Source organism: Phallusia mammillata, chromosome 8 (assembly GCF_965637545.1).
Source record: "Phallusia mammillata chromosome 8, kaPhaMamm4.hap1.1, whole genome shotgun sequence".
NCBI classification, from domain to species: domain Eukaryota; kingdom Metazoa; phylum Chordata; class Ascidiacea; order Phlebobranchia; family Ascidiidae; genus Phallusia; species Phallusia mammillata.
Genome location: NC_137259.1, coordinates 13,244,955 through 13,263,877, shown reverse-complemented (window position 1 = coordinate 13,263,877; position 18,923 = coordinate 13,244,955). Strand labels below are relative to the sequence as shown.

The 18,923-nt window shown below is 37.8% G+C and overlaps 1 protein-coding gene across 1 annotated transcript; it reads left to right on the top strand.

Annotated features, from left to right (window-relative positions):
* The first annotated feature begins 618 nt into the window (after positions 1-618).
* On the top strand, positions 619-18,245 carry LOC145204238 (uncharacterized). The gene is made up of 15 exons (XM_080076723.1): positions 619-1,251; positions 1,433-1,584; positions 1,982-2,166; positions 2,241-2,375; positions 2,439-2,553; positions 2,871-3,020; positions 3,593-3,704; positions 4,248-4,394; positions 6,071-6,152; positions 6,454-6,611; positions 8,078-8,325; positions 9,735-9,867; positions 10,653-10,826; positions 13,468-13,607; positions 16,697-18,245. Exons 1-15 carry the CDS (start codon positions 726-728, stop codon positions 16,847-16,849), a joined length of 2,610 nt encoding a protein of 869 aa, XP_079932849.1. The 5' UTR covers positions 619-725; the 3' UTR covers positions 16,850-18,245.
* Positions 18,246-18,923: the final 678 nt, after the last annotated feature.

The following is an 18,923-nucleotide window of genomic DNA, read 5'->3' as shown; positions in this document are numbered from 1 at the left end:
ATTTGACAAAAAATGCAACTGCAAATAAAAGCATCAGAGCTCAATTTTGAGGAAAACATTGATGTGTGAAAGCTAATCACAAGAGAATGTTTCGTGCAGCATTTAGGAAATTCCTGGGAATTGAGGTTTGACAAACACAGTAAGCCTGCAAAACCCTTTCAGAGCAAAGAGGACAGGTGTATAAAAATCACAGAAGTCAGCAATTGAGACAAAGTAAAATTACAAACAGAAGAATTTTTCGCAACCAGAAAACATGTTTGCGGCAACACATCACGTAGCACTCGAAGCAGAATTTTCGAGACCCAGGAAGAACGTTCACCTTTTTTTCTTTTTGTCGTCGTTTACAGTCTAAATTGGTCAAACAGTTCTTCGTCGAATTGTTGTGACGCGTGCGCGCGTGGCCGCGTGCTGACTGGCATGTGTCCGAGAATGACAACCGTTCGCAGTGCTTCGCACGGTCAGTCGGTCAGCTCAGTCCTCAGTGTGTTGTTTTGTGACGGGTGGTAGGCTGCTGTTTGTAGAAAGTGCATAAAACAACGAAAATCAATGAGAATGAACCAGTAGTGGCGGGTATTTTATAGGAAGCATGTGCTGGTATTCCTGGTAAGGTGTTGACATTTTTCACTGATAGATAATTTATTTTTCCAGTACTATTGTATATGCCTAAATAATGAACATGACTTTGTTCTGTGACGATCACTTCGGATTGATGCACCAAAAACTAAATGAGACATTTGGGCTTATTTCTTTTGGTAAACGCAAACTTTAGTGCAGCACTGCAGCACAAGCTTCAAGTATATTTTTCAATCACCTGTTTCCAAATAAATTACCTAAACACCATGGATACAACAAACGGGACAACAAACCATTCAGACTCGAAACCGACTTTAGAGAAGCCAAATATAAACGGTTGCATTTTGAAATCTACAATATTGAATGATACAACAAACCATTTTGAAGCCCATGCTGTTTCGAATTTTGCTAATGGAAAAATAGATGCAAAATCTTCCCTAAAAATGAATGGGGAGAATCATGACCATGGGTGTGATTTGCCGACTTGTGAAAAGGCTGATATCACTTTGACCGATGATGTTGTCATGAAAAATGGACATGGATGCATTGATGGGTTACCATTTGACAGCCTTAGTTTAGTTTCTTCAGAAGATTGTGAACTGTCATCCAAAGGAAATTTGCACCGCAAACTTAATTCTTCTTCTGACGACGGTTCAGATGAAAGTGATTTTGAGGATGGTAAGAGGCAATTTTGTCATAAATGAAATATTGTGTATTATAATTATGTCATTGTTAAAAGTTTCAAGCATTAGGTTACATAAGTAATAATAAAATGCCTAAAAAAATGAGATACTATGTGCATCATAGGTTTAATTGGTTTGGGGTAATTGATTTTTTCACAAGAGTTTTACTGCAACAGATGCAAGTTTATCAACAGCCAGAAAGGTTTACAACAAAAAATGTCGCATGTTGAGTATTTTGGAATGGAGTGATGAAACACACAATGAGGAAACAATTCATCATTTAAATGTTTTTCGCAAGAATAGACAGTTCTGTGATTTGGTCATTCAGGTTTGTTAAATTACGTATACTTACTGCTGCATTTTCCATTTAAATATTCATTGTAAAACTGTATGGTGTAAAAAAAGAATTGTTGCTATTCATAACTGTTTGTTTGATGGTTTGTTTGGTACTGGATAAGATTCTTCTCGGTCTGTGACAATTGCTCATTGTGTTGGTGAAAATGTGTCAATAGACTTAAAACAACAAATGTGTTTCCGTTTTAAGAAACTTGTGTCAACTTTTTTGTACTTTAATCGCTTTGTATCATAGGGTCTGTTATTCTTCCAAGTTCAGACATTTGACAGAACTTCCATTTGTTTTCACTATAAATAGCATCAAATTTTTCCTTTGATCTGTTTCACTTATTTAATTTTTGTACATACAATGAATACAATTGAACTTTTAGGTTGGCGGAAAAGAATTCTATTGTCACCGAGTTGTACTTGGTTCTATGTCGAGGGCTATTTACAATGAACTTTGTAGTGGTGAACAGGAATCAGGACCTGTTGCTAGGATTCCATTAAATACTGCCCAGCACAGTTGGATACCTGATGCGGTTGAAATTCTGATTGAATACATGTACACATCCAAGTAAATGTCTGCAGTTGACTTGATCATTTTAATACCATAAATAACTTTAACAGTAACATTTTACTAATTTGAAGACTGGTTGTCCCATCAAATTTGGTAATGGCTGTTTACAAAGCCTGTTGTCAACTTGGAATAGACAGACTCACCCCAATTTGCCGAAGGCATATTGTTTCAGAACTATGTGTTGATGAAAGTGTTGCTACAAGAAGGTATTTTTACTTTTCTCATTTCAATATTAACTTCATTCCAGTGAAATTAAACATTTTTATTAGGCTTGCTTCAAGCGTGGCAGACATTGAATTGAGAGGCTTTGTGGATTCTTTTATAGAAGAAAATTTTGAGTCAGTTGTTACTTGCAATGACTTTTTGAGTCTACCAAGAATAAAGGTCAGTTCCACCAAGGCCAGATAACATGATATATATGTGTCATATTTAAAATCCCCTAATCAGCACTTTAATACATTTAGCACACTTTCAAATGGATTGCATAATTTATTTGCCCATGTTGTAATATTAGCAAACAGATACTTGGCACAGGTTAAACTATTCATTCTGCAGTGTTTGCTTTTCAGTTTGGGAAGCTACCTATTACATCACATTAAACTATATTACTGATCGCAAACATGTATATTACCTAGCGTTTACATGCACAGTTCTAAATTTAATTGCACACTAAAAAAATCTATTTTATGTTTTGTCTTTAGATGGAAATCACTGTGTCGGCCAGCAGTAATCTTGTTGGGTGTTTAGCACTTGGTTTTAGAGATGGAGTATTGTGTTCTTCTGCTTTATCTTGGATTTATGAACATATCCAGCAAAAAGGTGGCCAATATCTTGAAGAACTCACTGAACAGGTCTATTGAAATTTTCACATATTTATATTTTAACAAATTGTCACATAATGGTTAATAAATCACATATGCATGTCTTAGTTTAGTATGCTGCTCTCCTTTGCAACATGCTGTGGTTAATTACTTTCCCAGCAGTGCTAAGCTATGGGGATTTGTGGCTAAGTGCTTTGATATGTTTTCCAATTTCCAACAGCTTGCATGTTGAGCTCATTGCATGAATTAATACACACTGGAACCTCAAATTTAAAATGCACTGTAAATTTTCCGAGCCAGATCGGTTGGTCTTCCTGTTGTTTTGGCAAAACATTGGGTGGATAATTTTGGCTAATGTATTGGGGCGCGTCAAACCCAGAGGAACACCAACCTAGCGTGATTGATTTTCCTTTTACCTTTGGAGAGGTGACCTTCCTTGCTTTGTGCAACTCAATACCAACCCAGCCCATGTCACAACACACAATCCAGTTGCGATGTAGTAGTCTCGTATATCACAAGAGAATGCGCGCAGCGTTAATTGTCAAAATACCACGAATCGTAACCTGATTCACTGTGCAATTTTTTTTCAACTTTTGACGCAGGTACAGAAAGTAACTTCGGACGAACTGCAAAACTCTGTGAGTGTGTGCACGGGAATGGCAAGTCGCAAATTTTCGCTGGACTCAGACCGGGGGTGGCAAAGTGACGTCAGCGGTAAGGCCCATTGTCCGAGTTACGTTGGTTTAACTTCCTTTACTGTTTGTGCCGAGACAAGGCTCGCAATGTTGCCTTGACAGTGATTTGTACCTGAATATTGGGCATGTTACACAGCCCTAAAAAGCATGTTACACAGCCCGTTACAAAACAGCGTTGTGGATACCCAAGCACTGACTGAACTATAGTTAGCTTAACTATATATAATCCAACTTTGAGTTGACGCAGTTTAATTAGGAACAGAAGTATAATCCACCATTTAAACACAAATTATTTACACGTTAAAATTGTGGTATGTTATGTAGAAAGGTGTACCGATTTATTGCCAAAATTTCATTTTTTACATGATGCCTTTTTTCGGTTTCAATCCTTATCTGCTGTTTCATTGAAAACCAAGCAGGCAAGATAATAATGAGCCTGTGTTCACAATTCACACACCACACTTGATTGTATTTAGCATATTTTCTTCGGCCCTCCCACAGCGGCTCAATGCTTCGAGGAAGCGCTTTATGTCGTTAACAGTCTTATAAACGTCATACGCAGGACGGCACGTGATGCCACATAGCACTCGGCTTTCTCGTTCGTCTTCAATGGACTCTCTGAAATCCTCAGACTCAGAGGAAGACTCAACACACCTTGAGAGCAAACTTGACGGGGAATGGAAAGTGATAGCTTGCAATCAGACTCCAGGTTCACATTGCTTTATTTAATGTTCTACTTACTTAATGTTTGAGTATAGTCTCGTAATATTGCTCTGTAAATGCGAAATTCGTATAGGTTAAGCCATTGGTTCAGTTGCGCGCTGGCGTATACTGGTGTCAAATCTCAATAAGTTGTTTGTTGCTGTTGTCACATTCAATGAACTGTTTCTCGCTAAGTCTACCGCGGCTTTAAGCTTGGGAGCCCACACAGCTATGCAATTATGTTTTTGCAATAACAGGATGTAAAATGAACAATATAATGTATAATGAACCGTGCAACTATAAACACTTTTTCTAAAGTAACAGCAGAACAATACTCCCATAAAACACGTATAAAAATTCATTTCAAGTACAAAGCATTATATAGCGTCTAATGAATTGCACATAAATAAAAAGAAAACTTGTAAAAATGGTAGCAAAGTTTACAATTCCATGTAACACTATACACGGATCTGTTCATAAGTTTAATGACGAATTTAACGGCCCAAGTACGCGTAAAAAGGAACATGCTTTATTGTTCAAACGTTACGGCTAATGCTCACGCCATCATCAGTAATATAAGGGGCCACACCAGTTCATAACCACTAGATTTCATAACCATCTTTTACCGAGAAAACTAATATGAAGGTGGCCAACTAAATTGTTACAAGACCAATGCATTTTTATTCACATCTGAAGCAATATGACGTTTTTTAATCTTTTCACCATCAAACTGCGGCGAATCATGTTAGTCTGGTCGATAAAATAGCCGTTGCCTGTAGTGCGACGGGCAAAATAAAATATTAATATGTGCAGGGTCTTCCCACACTATTTACCCCATGCCGTATAACAATGCAATCTCAGCTTAGCGGACAATTTAAATCTTAAAACCGGAGCCCAAATGGAGTTAATGCGTTTGCAATTCTGACAGTGACATTGGGAAGGCATTTCCGCAGCTCAACGGGTCGATAAGAAAATGTCAGTTGCTCTTGAAGCTACTCTATAGTCACGTAGCGTACTTGATAATCTAGTATTTGCGTGACAGCAAAAAAGGGGCTCCCAACCAATCGATTCCAAGCCCAAAGGATCCGCCCCTTTCTTCAAAACAAGCTTTAAACTCGATGTTTTGCATGATACAATAACTGCTCATGCAAATTTGTCACCACAGGGCAACATTTTATGCAAATACGAATAGAAGTGTCTGTTTAGACCACTGGTTCTTAAATTTTTTTTTCACATTCCTCCTTCACAAAGCAAAATATCGCAAATTCCTTTTTAACAAAAATTGCAACAAAGGCACTAGTCACTGCAGTTACAGCTGCATTTACTTGTATTGTAGACAAATCTAGTCTTACATTTTTTATGTTTTAAATAAAATTGTTTAAACATTAAAAACGAGTTTTTTTTCACCGCTGTTTCATCCTCAATTTCCCCCTGCCACAAATTTCTTTCCGGAAATTAAAAATTCCCCCCTTAAAGAGCAAAGTGGCCTCCGTTTGAGACCACTGGTTTAGACTGTACACGAAAAAAAACCAACCACCATTTTTAAACGATCTTAAAATTCTAGCCGCCCCCCTGTGTATATAGGGTCAGGCTTAAAACTATAGTGAACCGCGGTTGTTATGTATTTGCATTGTTTGTGTGTTTCCAATTGTTAGGTCTTTAGTTGTTTATTTCCCTATTCAGATCACATGGCCGCACTTTGCTGCGTTGGCGATGTCCTGTGCACTCTCACCATTCACCTCCCGCCAATGGGTGACCTCCAAAAGTGTGTGAAAGTATTTCTCAGTAAAAGATGTTGCCTGTGTGCAAAATGTGACCACCGACCCTTAAGGATTTTCAAAAAGGAAAATTTCACATTTCACATAAGTTTTGGTTTGCACAGCAACAGTTTTTGTTCAATTCAACTAAAATTAGACTTTCATTAAGCTAAAAACAAAGTTATTCCAACATTATCCTTCACTATTCTATATGAATTGATTGGTATTATTTCATGAATGGCCAATTTACATTATTTAACCATATCAAGCGCTTTCTGCAAATATAAAGCGTCCGTATTATCATTTCAGCGGCCATTCAAACGACTCTGGCAGTCACCATAGCAACTTCAGTTCATCGTCTACTTCGTGTACTTCGTCAGTGGGCTCGGTCAGCCATTTGTGCCCGCTCAACCAAGCACGTTGCGGAGCGGGTGTTACTGCACTTAATGGAAAGATCTACGCAGCAGGTAGATTATGATTTTATCATTCGCATCTAATCTAAGGTGTGATACCAAGTGCGTCTTTTCGCTTATATGCACCTGTAATTTGTCCAACCACAGTTTGTGTGTGTTTATTTCTGGAAGACTTGGTAAAGTTTGTATATCTCAGGAAGCCAGCACATTGTATAATTCGTCCATGCCTCAAACAGATGCAAAAATAGGGGTTTAGGCATGAATAGGAGTCATGGACATGTATATGTGACAAAAACACATTAACTTGTTTCAAAAAACAGCGCCAAATACGAAGGTTTCTAGTTTCTACATGTATTGTTTGATGCCGATGATTTATATGGGTCTTTTTATTTTGCATTGTCGCAGGTATAAGCGAGCCATATAATCAGACATATGACCTTTAACGTCATATCAAATGAGCTTAACAAATATAAGTATATTTTTGTCAATTAAACCAGAAATGTCTAACCGTTGTCGCAATATCGCCTTTTCACGTAGCTCACATCGTGATCTACTATTTCCGGAACACATTACAATATATTTCTACATGCTATAATTATTAAACAAGAATAGCTTGATATTTATGACTGTATTTATGTTGTTAGCAACTACTTCCACAAGTCTGAACCTATGACTAACCACAGGAAACAATTTTTATACCACGAAAAACAGCTAAAAAATCAGCAAGCCAAACGAATGTATAATTTTTAGCACATATTGTTATATTTTCCCAACGAAGATTTGCGTTTTTACGGTTTGAGTATGATTTTATGTTTGCAGTTCAATCTAACAACTATACCTAATGTGAAACCTTTAGTCAAAACAACCTTATGTTATGTACATCTTTTCATGTTTTGTATTTTTAGAGGGTAGTATAGTCAGAGCACACGACATTAAGTGAAACAAATGTTTTTTGGGAAAATAACGGCCTAGTTAGACGTTAAAGGCGACATGCTTTATTATTCAAACGTTTCCGCAAATGCTCATCATCAGTGATATAAAGGCCACATCAGTTACACCCGTTCATAACCACTTGGGTCACATAAAAGATTAATAAAAAGATGCGAAACAAGCGTTATTTTCCTCATTAATACTTGAACTGATGCTTGTACAGTGTTCCAAATTTTTTGTTCATTAGCAAAAAGTACGGCGTTCAGTTTGTTTGTTTTCTCTTTTTTTTCTATTTAGTCGCCTAGAGCAGTGCAGTCCAACTATTTTAAACGAATTCCTTCCTTAACAATCAAAAACATTTTCATTCCTCCCCAGCAGATGCTAAACCATACAAAAATTATTTGGGGTTAGGTCTTTTATCAACATCATAGGTTAATTTCTTAGATCTGATGTGTCTATTTACAAACCACATTCCTCCCCTCAAGATTTAAAATCCAAAATCCATCTTTAGTGAGAAATTTCTCCCCAGGCGGGAACCACTAAACTAGAGGAAAACGAAAAAGTCACTATAACCTGAAATGTATGTTCAGGTGGTTTTAACAAATCTGAATGCCTTGACTCTGTGGAGTGTTTTGACTCGTCAGCAAACCGTTGGAGCATGGTTTGTCACATGAATGCCAAGCGAGGTCGATTTTCAGTGGCTGTGCTTGGCAATCATCTTTACGCTGTTGGTGGCTCATCTGGATCTCAAAATCAAATCACTGTGGAAAGATACGACCCTGAGCGTGACGTATGGAGTCACGTGGCCCAGCTTTTATCGCGTTGTTCTGAATCGGGGGTAAGTGAAAAATATTTTTTGGACAAGAATATAAAGCGTGTTTCTTGATTGGTTTACGTTTGACTGACTAATGTAAACTCCAAAATTTAAAGTGTTTTTGCATGTTTAAAGCTTTGTTTATTTTGTCAAAATAAAAGCTATTTGTGTACCTTTAAATTTAAACTTGACATTTCTGACACAAAAATACCACGTTTGCGTGTTTTAAAACATTTGCGTTGGAACACAAAATTTTAAAATAAAAAATAATTTTGTAGAAACATAAAATTTTAATTAAAAAAAATTGCGAAAACATAAAATTATCTTGTAGAAACGTGTTTTAATTTTTTTCCCGCCATTTTAAACTTTTTCTTGAAGTGGAAAAAACTGTGATGCGATGCACTTAGACGACTCGTGATAGTAATTTATCAGATTAAGGCTCGGCAAAGGGGCGTGAACTGGGCGTTGTTTTTCCGGAAACCCTTTACTCGTGTGTTTAACGCGCATAGGTTTGACCTCTATTTCGGTAAATGCCAAATTAGGCATTGCGTTGCGCAATAGTTTTGACACTGGTTGAAGTTGGTTAACTGTAAGACAAACTAAGCAGGGACGCGTTCTTGTGAGACTAACCACGATGTAAAATCGATGGGTCTGGCGTTTTGGCCAAAGTCCCCGCTTATCTTCGTTTGTAGAAACGAATTATTTTTCCATCAAGTTTAAAGTATAGATTTAGGGGTTGTTCATGAACTTTGGACTCTGACGCACGAAACACGCAAACTGAAATTGATTAAATGTCGGCAATTAATAGTTTTTGTAACATGATCAGATTGACGGATTTTATTCTGGTTGGCAAATTCGTTTCAAATACGAATAATAATAATACCATGATAGCTAATATTGCAACATTTAAGATTTTAACTCCGCAAAAGCATTTTTCATTTTCCTTATAGCGCCATTGTTCTGTAGTAAGGCGTGTGGACAGGAATGAAATTACAGTTTTTTGTTTATTTTGTGACACGTATTAACATTAATTTTGTACCCGATTGCATTTAATAGTTATTCTTTCGTTTATGCCTGACATGTCTGACCACTTTGTGCGTGTGACAAGTATCTATATCAGTTGGTTATTCTATTTAAGAAAGGCAATAAAATAAGTCCACAATTTCACTAATTCTGCACTCAATATTAGGTATCACTGTGACAAGTTGCATTTTTATTTGCTATTCATTCTATTTACATAAGGCAATAAAATAAGTTGTCGACTGTTCAAAATCCTTTACTTCACTCGGTATCAATGTGACAAGTGGCATTCCATTTGAATAAAGCAATATAAGAAGTTAACCACTTTTCAAATCTTCGGTCCTCGGTATTAGGTTTCAGTTGGCAAAACCAAACTTGACTTAAACTAACAAAACCCGTTGCTTGTGACGCAGGTTGCGGTATTAGGCGATCTTTTATATTGCGTCGGCGGAGTCCAACAAAGTAGCGGAGTCGCTGGTATGAAAGTATGTCAGGTTTACGACCCACAAAAAGACCAGTGGGAATACAGGGGTTCAATGCACACAGGTAAGTCGCTTGTACCATGTTTGCAGGAAAAAAGTGCTGCGTTGACGATTTCAATTTCGGACCGTTTGAATGTTGTACGAATTAATTTTGCACATTCCTCTTATCTTGTGTAGTGTGTAGATAAAATTGTTTGTTAGTAAATGGGAAAAAAGATTTGCTTATTTTAAAGTTAAGAATAAATTGCCTAAAATTGAAGCATTTTATTTGACAAATTTAATTTGCGTGTGCCGACAGCTTTTGAATTTTGTAACAAAATCTGACACATCTTAGATGAAAATATTAATCTGGTTTTTGCAATATTTATTTCTATTTAAACGCTAGTTTCCTGGTGTAAGGAAATGTCATGTCAGTTTTTCCCAACATAATAACGTTTTCGTGACGAATAAGCGGATTTCATTTATTTGGTAAAACGTTTTCGTGAGTCAACGCAAAGCTATTTTTCAACTGTACACCATTGAGATGTTTCACATTTTCATTTATAAAAACGGTTTCGCTGGGACAAAATAGTTAAAGGCCGAAAAAGTTTTGAGCAATAATAATTCATAGCAACCTTGAATGAACATAAATTCATAATTTGGATTAGCCCTAAATCTTTCCGAGACCAGCGATTACGGCACACTTACACATTAATGCTAGTACTCCACAAAAATAGGAATGCTGTGGAGGCCGGTCACATTCAGTATAACGCCTTACATAGGCCCGCTATTGTATGATTAGACTCGTTAGAGATATCAGTATGACTTTCAACTCCAAAAACACATCTTTACATTGCACCATTACCTTAGGGCGCAGTTCTTTGGGTGTGGCTGCCCTAGGTGGATTCCTTTACGCAGCAGGCGGAAGCGACGGTTGGACGTGTCTTGCATCGACTGAACGATACGACCCAAGCAGCCAAAGTTGGGCGCCTGTCGCAAGTTTAAGTGCTCCTAGAAGGGGTCTGGGAATGATTTCACACAATGGTAAGTGGGTTAAGTCTCAGCTGTCAACCTTTGTACGTGATGTGCCATGTTATTATGTCGGGAACTGATACTTGATAGTTCGGCGCACTGTGGACGACCTACTCTAAAATACGCACCCAACGCAAAGTGATGGCAATGTGCTTTGTAACTGCCGGGCGTAAAGTAAACGCAATCTATACCCGCAATAAAATGCGCAATTTACTTTTTCTATTTAAGGGTGGATTATTTTTGAGTAGATTGCAGTTTTTTCATTTCTGTCGCCCGAGAAAAAATAATTTAATGAGATGATTTTGCACAAAGCCTGGCCATCGCATTTATTTCGCATTTTATTACAAAGACTGCATGCTTTTGGCGCATTTTAGTAGAGCTTCTATGAACCTCAAAATTGACATTTTTTGCATTTAAACGCCTTTTTGAAAAACATTTTTAACAGTTGGAAGCAACATATGACAGTTTTTTTCCACACACAACGCAAAACCTTTTTTGCTAAAAAATGTAATGTTTAATTCTTATGTTACATATTTTGGCCCTTTTAGGTGTTAAAAGCGACAAACTTATACGTTCACAATCACTTATGTCATTTTTAACACACGTACATCATGCAATTTCCAAATACAAAACAAAATCGCTGATCGTTTTTAATCAGCTCAAGGCTTAGCCGTGTAACCGCGCTTAATGAAAAAAAAAACTAATCACTTTGCAACATGTAAGGCCGTCGAGTGTTGCCCCTGAGTGAGGGCTGCGTAGATTTAAAGCGAAAAGCCGGACAAAAAATCGTTTCTCGACAATCGCTTGATCGCAGAACTCGAGCAGTTTTCATGCTCGTCTATCGATCCCAACTCTTGCACACCTAATGAAACTTCAGATAATTATCGATTCACGGTACTTTCCTCCTTTACGATAGGCGATAGATTGCCATCGAAATGTCCAATTTCGGGTAAAATGTAAAAATGACCTACTTTTAGAAAACCTATGTCGCATTGGCATTGCCAACCATGTAGAATGAAACGATAGACATTTTATTAAGAATATAAAGTATAGTCTTATGTGGAATCAACCCTACTGCCGCAGTTTGTCGGTATGTTACTTTTCCTACATCAGTATGATCCAAGACCCGAAGCCCAGTGAATACAAAACACTATTTTATCGCTTTTTAAAACAGTGTTGTATTCGCTCACTGCAACTAGAGATGTCAAAAACCTTTGGTGAAGTATGTATGTATGTGCAGATACTGTGTATAATGGTTGACTCTGTTTGCACGTTTCCTCTAAAACAATTGTCATCCTCAGTAAAAAATGAATAATGCACTAGCGGAAACAAGCGCTACTTTTTCAGTCCGTGTCTTGTGTACTTAACTATGTCACATTTATATAAGCTATTGCGGCCGGGCATAATATCAAGTTTATAGAGCTCTTATGGCAAGTATTTTTATTCTGACGTTTGGATGTCCTATACAGGTCGCCTTCATCAGAGTAAATAACACTGAATGCGCGTAGAACAGTCACATTGATTTACTACAAGGCAAAAAACGTGTTGGCATATTTTGGACAAGTACAGAAGCCTTTTCACTTTTTAGGCCCAAAACCACCTGCAAAATTATAACCCACACACTGCAGCTAAACCAGCACCATTAAATTGGGCTTCATATTAGATTTTAATGCAAAGAGATAAAACACGTCAAAAACGAAAATCGAATTTCACCCCTACCATCAAAATGAAATTAGCAAACCAACCCCCTCAAGATATTTTCTCCTTGTGCAAATTAGTTTTGCATTGATAAATAGACTCCGCGAATGCGTAAAAGACGGCAAACGTATTGACGCTTGACCTCATTCTCTCGAGGCTTATGTGGCCTCAAGAGATTGGCTTCGTGCGCAAGACGTAATGGAAAACTGATTAATGTAAGGAATAAGACAATTACAAGCAGCTGTGACATTTCTGCAATTCCTCAACGCCTGTTTGCGCAAAACTGTAAAGCATCGCATTGTTAGAACCTTGCCACAAAGCATGTGCTGTTTTTCCCAAGAGATCCATTTGAACGTGGTATAAATTTAATAGAAATGCGATATAGCGGGGATTGAAGTGATTACCCAGAAATAAAGGCATCCGGTCGCAAAAAATGTGCGTTTCGTTACAAAAAGCGGCTTTCAGCAGCTTTGCTTTGCTTTATTGACATTCTAAACTAGTTTAAGCTGGTTTTTGGTGCAAAAACGAAACTATGCTTTGAAATTTTAGTACGAGAATGGTATTATTGTTTCATAAAAATGTAAAGCTAAAGTATTTATTCAAAATAAACTTTTACGTTGGCTATACACAGGTATGTTTGAGGACGAAAAATTGTTTTTTAATTGAGTATGTACAAAAAGTTTGGCAATAACGGGTAAAAACACTTCAATGAAATTGCGAAATCCCGAATCAAGCTAAAGGCTTTTCCAGGAAGCAGAAAAAAAATGTGCCATCATGCTTTGGCTCACTTACAGTGCAGCAAATTGCAGCACGTCTTGCAAAATAGAAAGACCGGCCGGTTCTGTGTAAAAATAGACCAGCGCTCCATTTCTTGCGTTTCCAACCTTTGGACAGACTCTTACCACTTATACATCACTTGTTCGTGTTCTTACGCAAACGACTCGTGTTATTACAGGGGCGATTTACTGTGTGGGAGGATTCGACGGGCAGGCCTTTCTTGCATCAGTAGAACGTTACTCACCAGACGAGGGTGACGTATGGTGTCACGTGAGTGCTTCACTGAATCTACCCCGCAACAACGCAGGGCTTGCGTCGGTAAGATATTGTGGTTTTTTGTTTATCTATCTGTGTGCGAGGTCAGCAACTGCGTCGAACTTCAATTGCGGTTGCTACCCACAGAAAGTTGTTTGTGTGCCAACTCTGCGTAAACAACTTGATATTTAAAGGCTGCTTTTGGTGTGAAATTTAACTTGACATGGAATTTGGCGCTTACATACTTTTGGTGATTCTCTGCGTATATTGAACTATGGACGATTTTTGGGACTTTCATTGATTAAAAGCAGGCGCTTTGACCTTTTGTTGCGTTTTTTTTATATTTTGCTTTGATGAAAATGTGCTCAGAACCCTTGATATTAATAGTTCTTTAAGTCTTTAGGTTTACATTTTTCACATTGGTTTGTAAAATTAGTTTTTGCATAGGTCTTTGTCCCACCCTTGATTTAATATAAAGTCATCGGGTGTATTTATATGTGTAAGCACATGATGGTCCTGTTGCCTATAGTGTACTATATTAAGTTAACTAACTCTAAGTTTCACTGTTGGTTCTTCTTAAACAAATTCTCCAAAGTTAAATGTTCCAGCGATGCTCGAATTCATTTTGTTCAATTCATTTTACTTTGTTACCCAATGACCTCGTTTCAAGCCCAGTTAAAAGTTGCTACTCGAACAACTCAGACTAACTACTTTCGAGCAGCGAACCGCAGAGTAGCGCAAAGTCCCATCCGTGAGCTATTTTTAAATCTCAAAGCCGTCCGTCCACAATAAAAAGTGGATTTGTAAGTGTCTTGACTTCTTTCGTAACCCCTAAATTCGAGTGTTAGTTTTAGCATTATGTGCTGGCCCTGACACTTGCAGATGTGCCTGTAATGGGACGAAAGTGGCTTGGATGCAGTCCTCTTTAGTTTACAAACCAATCAGAGATCTGTGTTCTTTCGTCTGTCTGCCCACGCTAACGTGACATTGTATTTAGCATTTGGCAAAATTATATTTGGCCGAGTGCCATATTGGAAACTGAGTCGAGCAAGCTTACGTCATTGCACGTATATGACGTAACAATGGAATGGTAGCCAATAATTTTATCGTGCGGAATTAAGGGGCTGTTGGATTGCAAAATCCTCCAGAAAGCATTTGTTAGAAAAAAAATGTGCCATCATGCATTGGCTCACATTACTGGCACCAAATTGCAGCGGGTCATGCAAAATGTAAAAAAAAACGGCCGGTTCTATGTGTAATAGAACTTCGCTCCACTTATTGCATTTCTAACCTTTTATCCTGCAGAACTAATGGACATTTGAATCATAAAATTCTTCAGTTATAGGGGCGATTTGATACATCTTTTTGTGTCGTGGATTTTTTTGCCGTAGTATGTTTGCAAATTTTTGGATGTTGGTACAATAAAATATTCGGTTAAAACAGCTGCCCAAAAATAACACAACTAGAAAGACTAATTGACCCAAATAATTTGTTTCCCATTCCAAGAACAGCAATAAAAAACGATTTTCTGAAAATAATAGATTTTGCTTTTTCGCACTGCGTTAACTGGTTTGCAATACCGGCAACAATAGCTGCAATCCGAATTTCTTGGCAAAACGCCTTTTAAGTTTCCCAGAAACCGTTTTTTTGTCACGTCTACCCTTTGAAACCTTCAGAAACAGGTCCAGCTTGATTTAGCCGGAAATTCAACACAATCTTTCTACTTGTTGCGCCACCATAGGTTAGTTTACACACGTTGCAATTTGAGTGGGTTATGAAATTTCACACGTAATATCACGAAACAATACGCGATATACGTACTGCCGTATCAATGACATGACTGTACGCGATATGTGATATCTTATTGTGACGTTACCTGAAATGTTTTGGTGGAAAGTTTTGTAAGCCTTACCAATGCAAGAATGCTTGTAGAAGCCTATGAGTGTATTCTCCCTTACCCAACATGATTTTGCAAAAAGTTACATCTCGTACAGAAACATTCAACGTAATATTAGTATTTATTTTTGAAACTATAGCAGGATTTAGAATGTAGACGCCGAAAATTATTCTCACTTTACCAAATGATTACAGCGTGAATCGTAGTGTTTTCTTTTTAAAATAATTAACGTCTGTTTGTAAAAATCCAAATTTAGTTCAACGTAAATCTGGACACACACGGTATACTTTCACTGTAGTTACATTGGTAACGAACGTATTTAGCACACAACAACATGTAGTTCAATAGTTTAGCTAAATCAAAATTTCAATGAAAAACGAACAAATGTGTCGTGCTGTGCCATCACGTGACTACTTTACGCAGTGAATTGTGAAGAAAACGCCCCTTGAAAATGCCAATCAAGTCGCGCCATCGAATTTAAGAGGCACAAAAGTTTATTTGTGTCTTTTGCTGCCTTGAAGATTTCAAACGGATTTGGCACAATTTGATTAACACTGATAGGAAAAAAAATCCAAGCTCAAATGCTTCGTACTGAATTAGATATCTAAGTTATTTCCCTGTAGGTCATTTTGGTCTATAGCTAGGGGTTGATGTAAAACACGGTGTTTAATCCATTTGGGCTACATCCTTTTTCGTGTACCCAGACATTCTTATTGCTTGTATATACTCCCATATCTGCAGTTTTGTCCTTGACTTATGAATACTGACGGCGGTTTGCCACCCTCCTTGTGTACTCCAACGTATTTCTCCTTCCATAGCTAACTGTAATACCTACGCATTTATGTGATTTGTGTGTTTCTGCATTCCTAATAGTTGGAGCTCACGTGTTGTCCCTATGTAATATTTCAGCTCTGTATCGCCCAAGGTATCAGAATTAGAAGGTTATTTCAACTCTTTTTTGACAAGGAAAATTACACTGTGTCGTATGCTAGTGTACGGTTTGTCATAACACCAAAGCTGTCGTAAATGGCCACAATCGGTTTTAATGTCAGTCGTCTATCTTCATTTGGTCTAGTTAAGCTACATATTTGCTAGGCCAATAATAATTGAGAATCAAAAGGAAACTTAAAATGGAACTGAAGCTTACACAGAACACCTATTGAGCAAAAATATTTGCGTTGGTGGCTGATGCCAAAGTGCTATATTTGCTGCAAGTAGCGTGATTTAAAAGTAACGCTTTCCCTTTTTCGTTTAGGTAAATGGGAACCTTTTCGTGGTGGGCGGTTACTCGGGTCGACATTTTCTCACCTCGGTTGAGATTTTTGACGAAGCAAGCAACGAGTGGACCAACCATGACAACCAGGTGGCGCTCGGGAGCAACGCCGCTGTCGAAAACGATTCAAGCTAAAATCACTGAGACGTTTTACGGATTTTTGTTTTCGTAGCAGGTTTAGGTTGCTTGTGTTTCGGCTGTTCCGTAATTTGACCGGGTTTTGGGGCTCGATAAGCCGCTGATTTATTTATTCCGACCGTTGAGTTTTATTCAACTCCTCTTTCAATTGCTGATCGCATCTTCAGTTTAGCGTTAACGCCGCTTTACTTAAAATCCACTTTTTTCCTGTATGACCGTTAACTGTGATTTCCCTTTTATTTCTTCCATAGCCGTAACACGGCCAGGGTGCTTTATGGTTTTGTTAGCGGGTGGTTGCCCACAGATTAAGACTCGCCACCGCATGCTTCAAAAGCAGGTGCGTCCGTTCGGACTATTCTGCCATAACACCAGTAGTCAACACACAAACAGTTATGTAGTTATAGTTGCAATAGGTATGTCACTGTCAGAAAATCCTGTAACGCTATAGACCCACTACTCACGCGCTCTATACCTTTGCCAAAGGGAATTTGCACTTTAAATTTGGTATTGTTGTTGAAATTTTTCTATTTACACTCGGCTGCCATCCAAATTAACGTGTATAGATAAAAAAATACTTTAGACAGCTGCCCCTATGGATTTAAATTGAAGTAAATTGCCATTATAATGATTTACCAATATAACGTAGCCCACGGAATAACTGCACTGTGACTGGAATGGAAATGAGACGACTTCTTGTGTTAAGAAAACTACGGCGTTTTTGGTTTTCGTGTCATATTTTTGCGACATTGTGATGAGTCAAAATGCCCAACGGAATTGATAAAGTGCTGACTTGGTTAGTTAAGAAGTTTTATGTTTAGACTTACTCCTTTCCAACTATAGTGTTTCAATGAGTTTACCTGCCCAACGAGTGTATATTGCGATAGAAGTTAATGCCATACGAAGATCTCAGCATTTTACGTAATTCCCAAGTTCAGTCCAATGTGTTTGAAAATAATGTGACAGAAAACATTAAAATTGCAAAATTTCTGTAAAATTTGTACGCGAACAAAAAATCGAATCCTACCAAGCAACACCTTTAAACTCTACACGTTTTGTTTTTTATTATTACCAATGCATGCAACAAGGAGCACATCCCAAAAAATAGTCTTTGAAAACAGTTTTAACGCCGACATGGTATAGTTTCACGCTTCTGTTAATACACGATCTATAAAAGTCGTACGCCATACGTAGGGTCGGCCCCGTTAGTTGTGACATTTTCACCCAGATCCGTTGCTTTTTGTCTTATTTTACTACGTGTTTCAGTAGGTTGAGAACCAATAAATGTGAACTTCGGTTGTGTGAAAATGAACTGTGGCATCTGCAAGGTTTTTTTGTGTTTAGAACTACTCTGTCACTTTCGATTTGCGGCGACAAAATAAAGTGTTAGTTTGTATGTTGTTGTGTGGTCCATGAACTACTAGTGGTTCATGATGACTTTTTGGTTGGTCCACGGGACTATTACTATATTTGGTGCTAAACTGGAAAAAATTGCATACAATTTATTCAATAGTAAGCACAAAAAATCTTATCGGAGTTTTTGGCCATTTATTATTAGCTGTCAGATATTTTTTCTCGGAATTCTGTATTGAGGTAAATGTTTTTAAAGCAAATATGCTATTGTGATCTGCCTTTTTATTCTTACTTCACAATGGACTGCAGTCCATTGGACCATGGTCCACGATATTTATTTGATTGTAATGGTGGTCCTTGCCTCCTTGGCTTAAAAGTTGAGAACCTTGGCCTATGTGATGGAAAACTGCGGAACATCGGTTGATTTTTAAGCAGCTCAGAGACAAAACGGGCCTTATTCCGGCCCAGAGTTGTAAGTCGGGTCGGGTTCGGGCTTTTTTTCCGAAAAAACGTGCTTGATTCGGGCCTGACTTTACACCCTGTGTTGATACTTATTTTAGAATTAAATCAGGGGTGTCCAACTCGATAACACCGCCGTGCCAATTTTTGTTTTAAAATATACTCGCGTGCCAACGTTTGGTACTTTTTCCAAACCATGTCTAAAACGTCTTAACGGTACGGGCTCAATCCGAATATTTGGCCAATATGTAGAACCATATTA

What these genes read in the sequence shown, in the direction of transcription:
- LOC145204238 (XM_080076723.1), top strand. Translation starts at nt 726, where the DNA reads ATGAGACATTTGGGCTTATTTCTTTTGGTAAACGCAAACTTTAGTGCA. An exon ending in TCTGTGATTTGGTCATTCAG is followed by an intron (nt 1,585 to 1,981) that starts GTTTGTTAAATT and finishes TTGAACTTTTAG; the next exon opens with GTTGGCGGAAAAGAATTCTA. An exon ending in CGCGTTGTTCTGAATCGGGG is followed by an intron (nt 8,326 to 9,734) that starts GTAAGTGAAAAA and finishes CTTGTGACGCAG; the next exon opens with GTTGCGGTATTAGGCGATCT.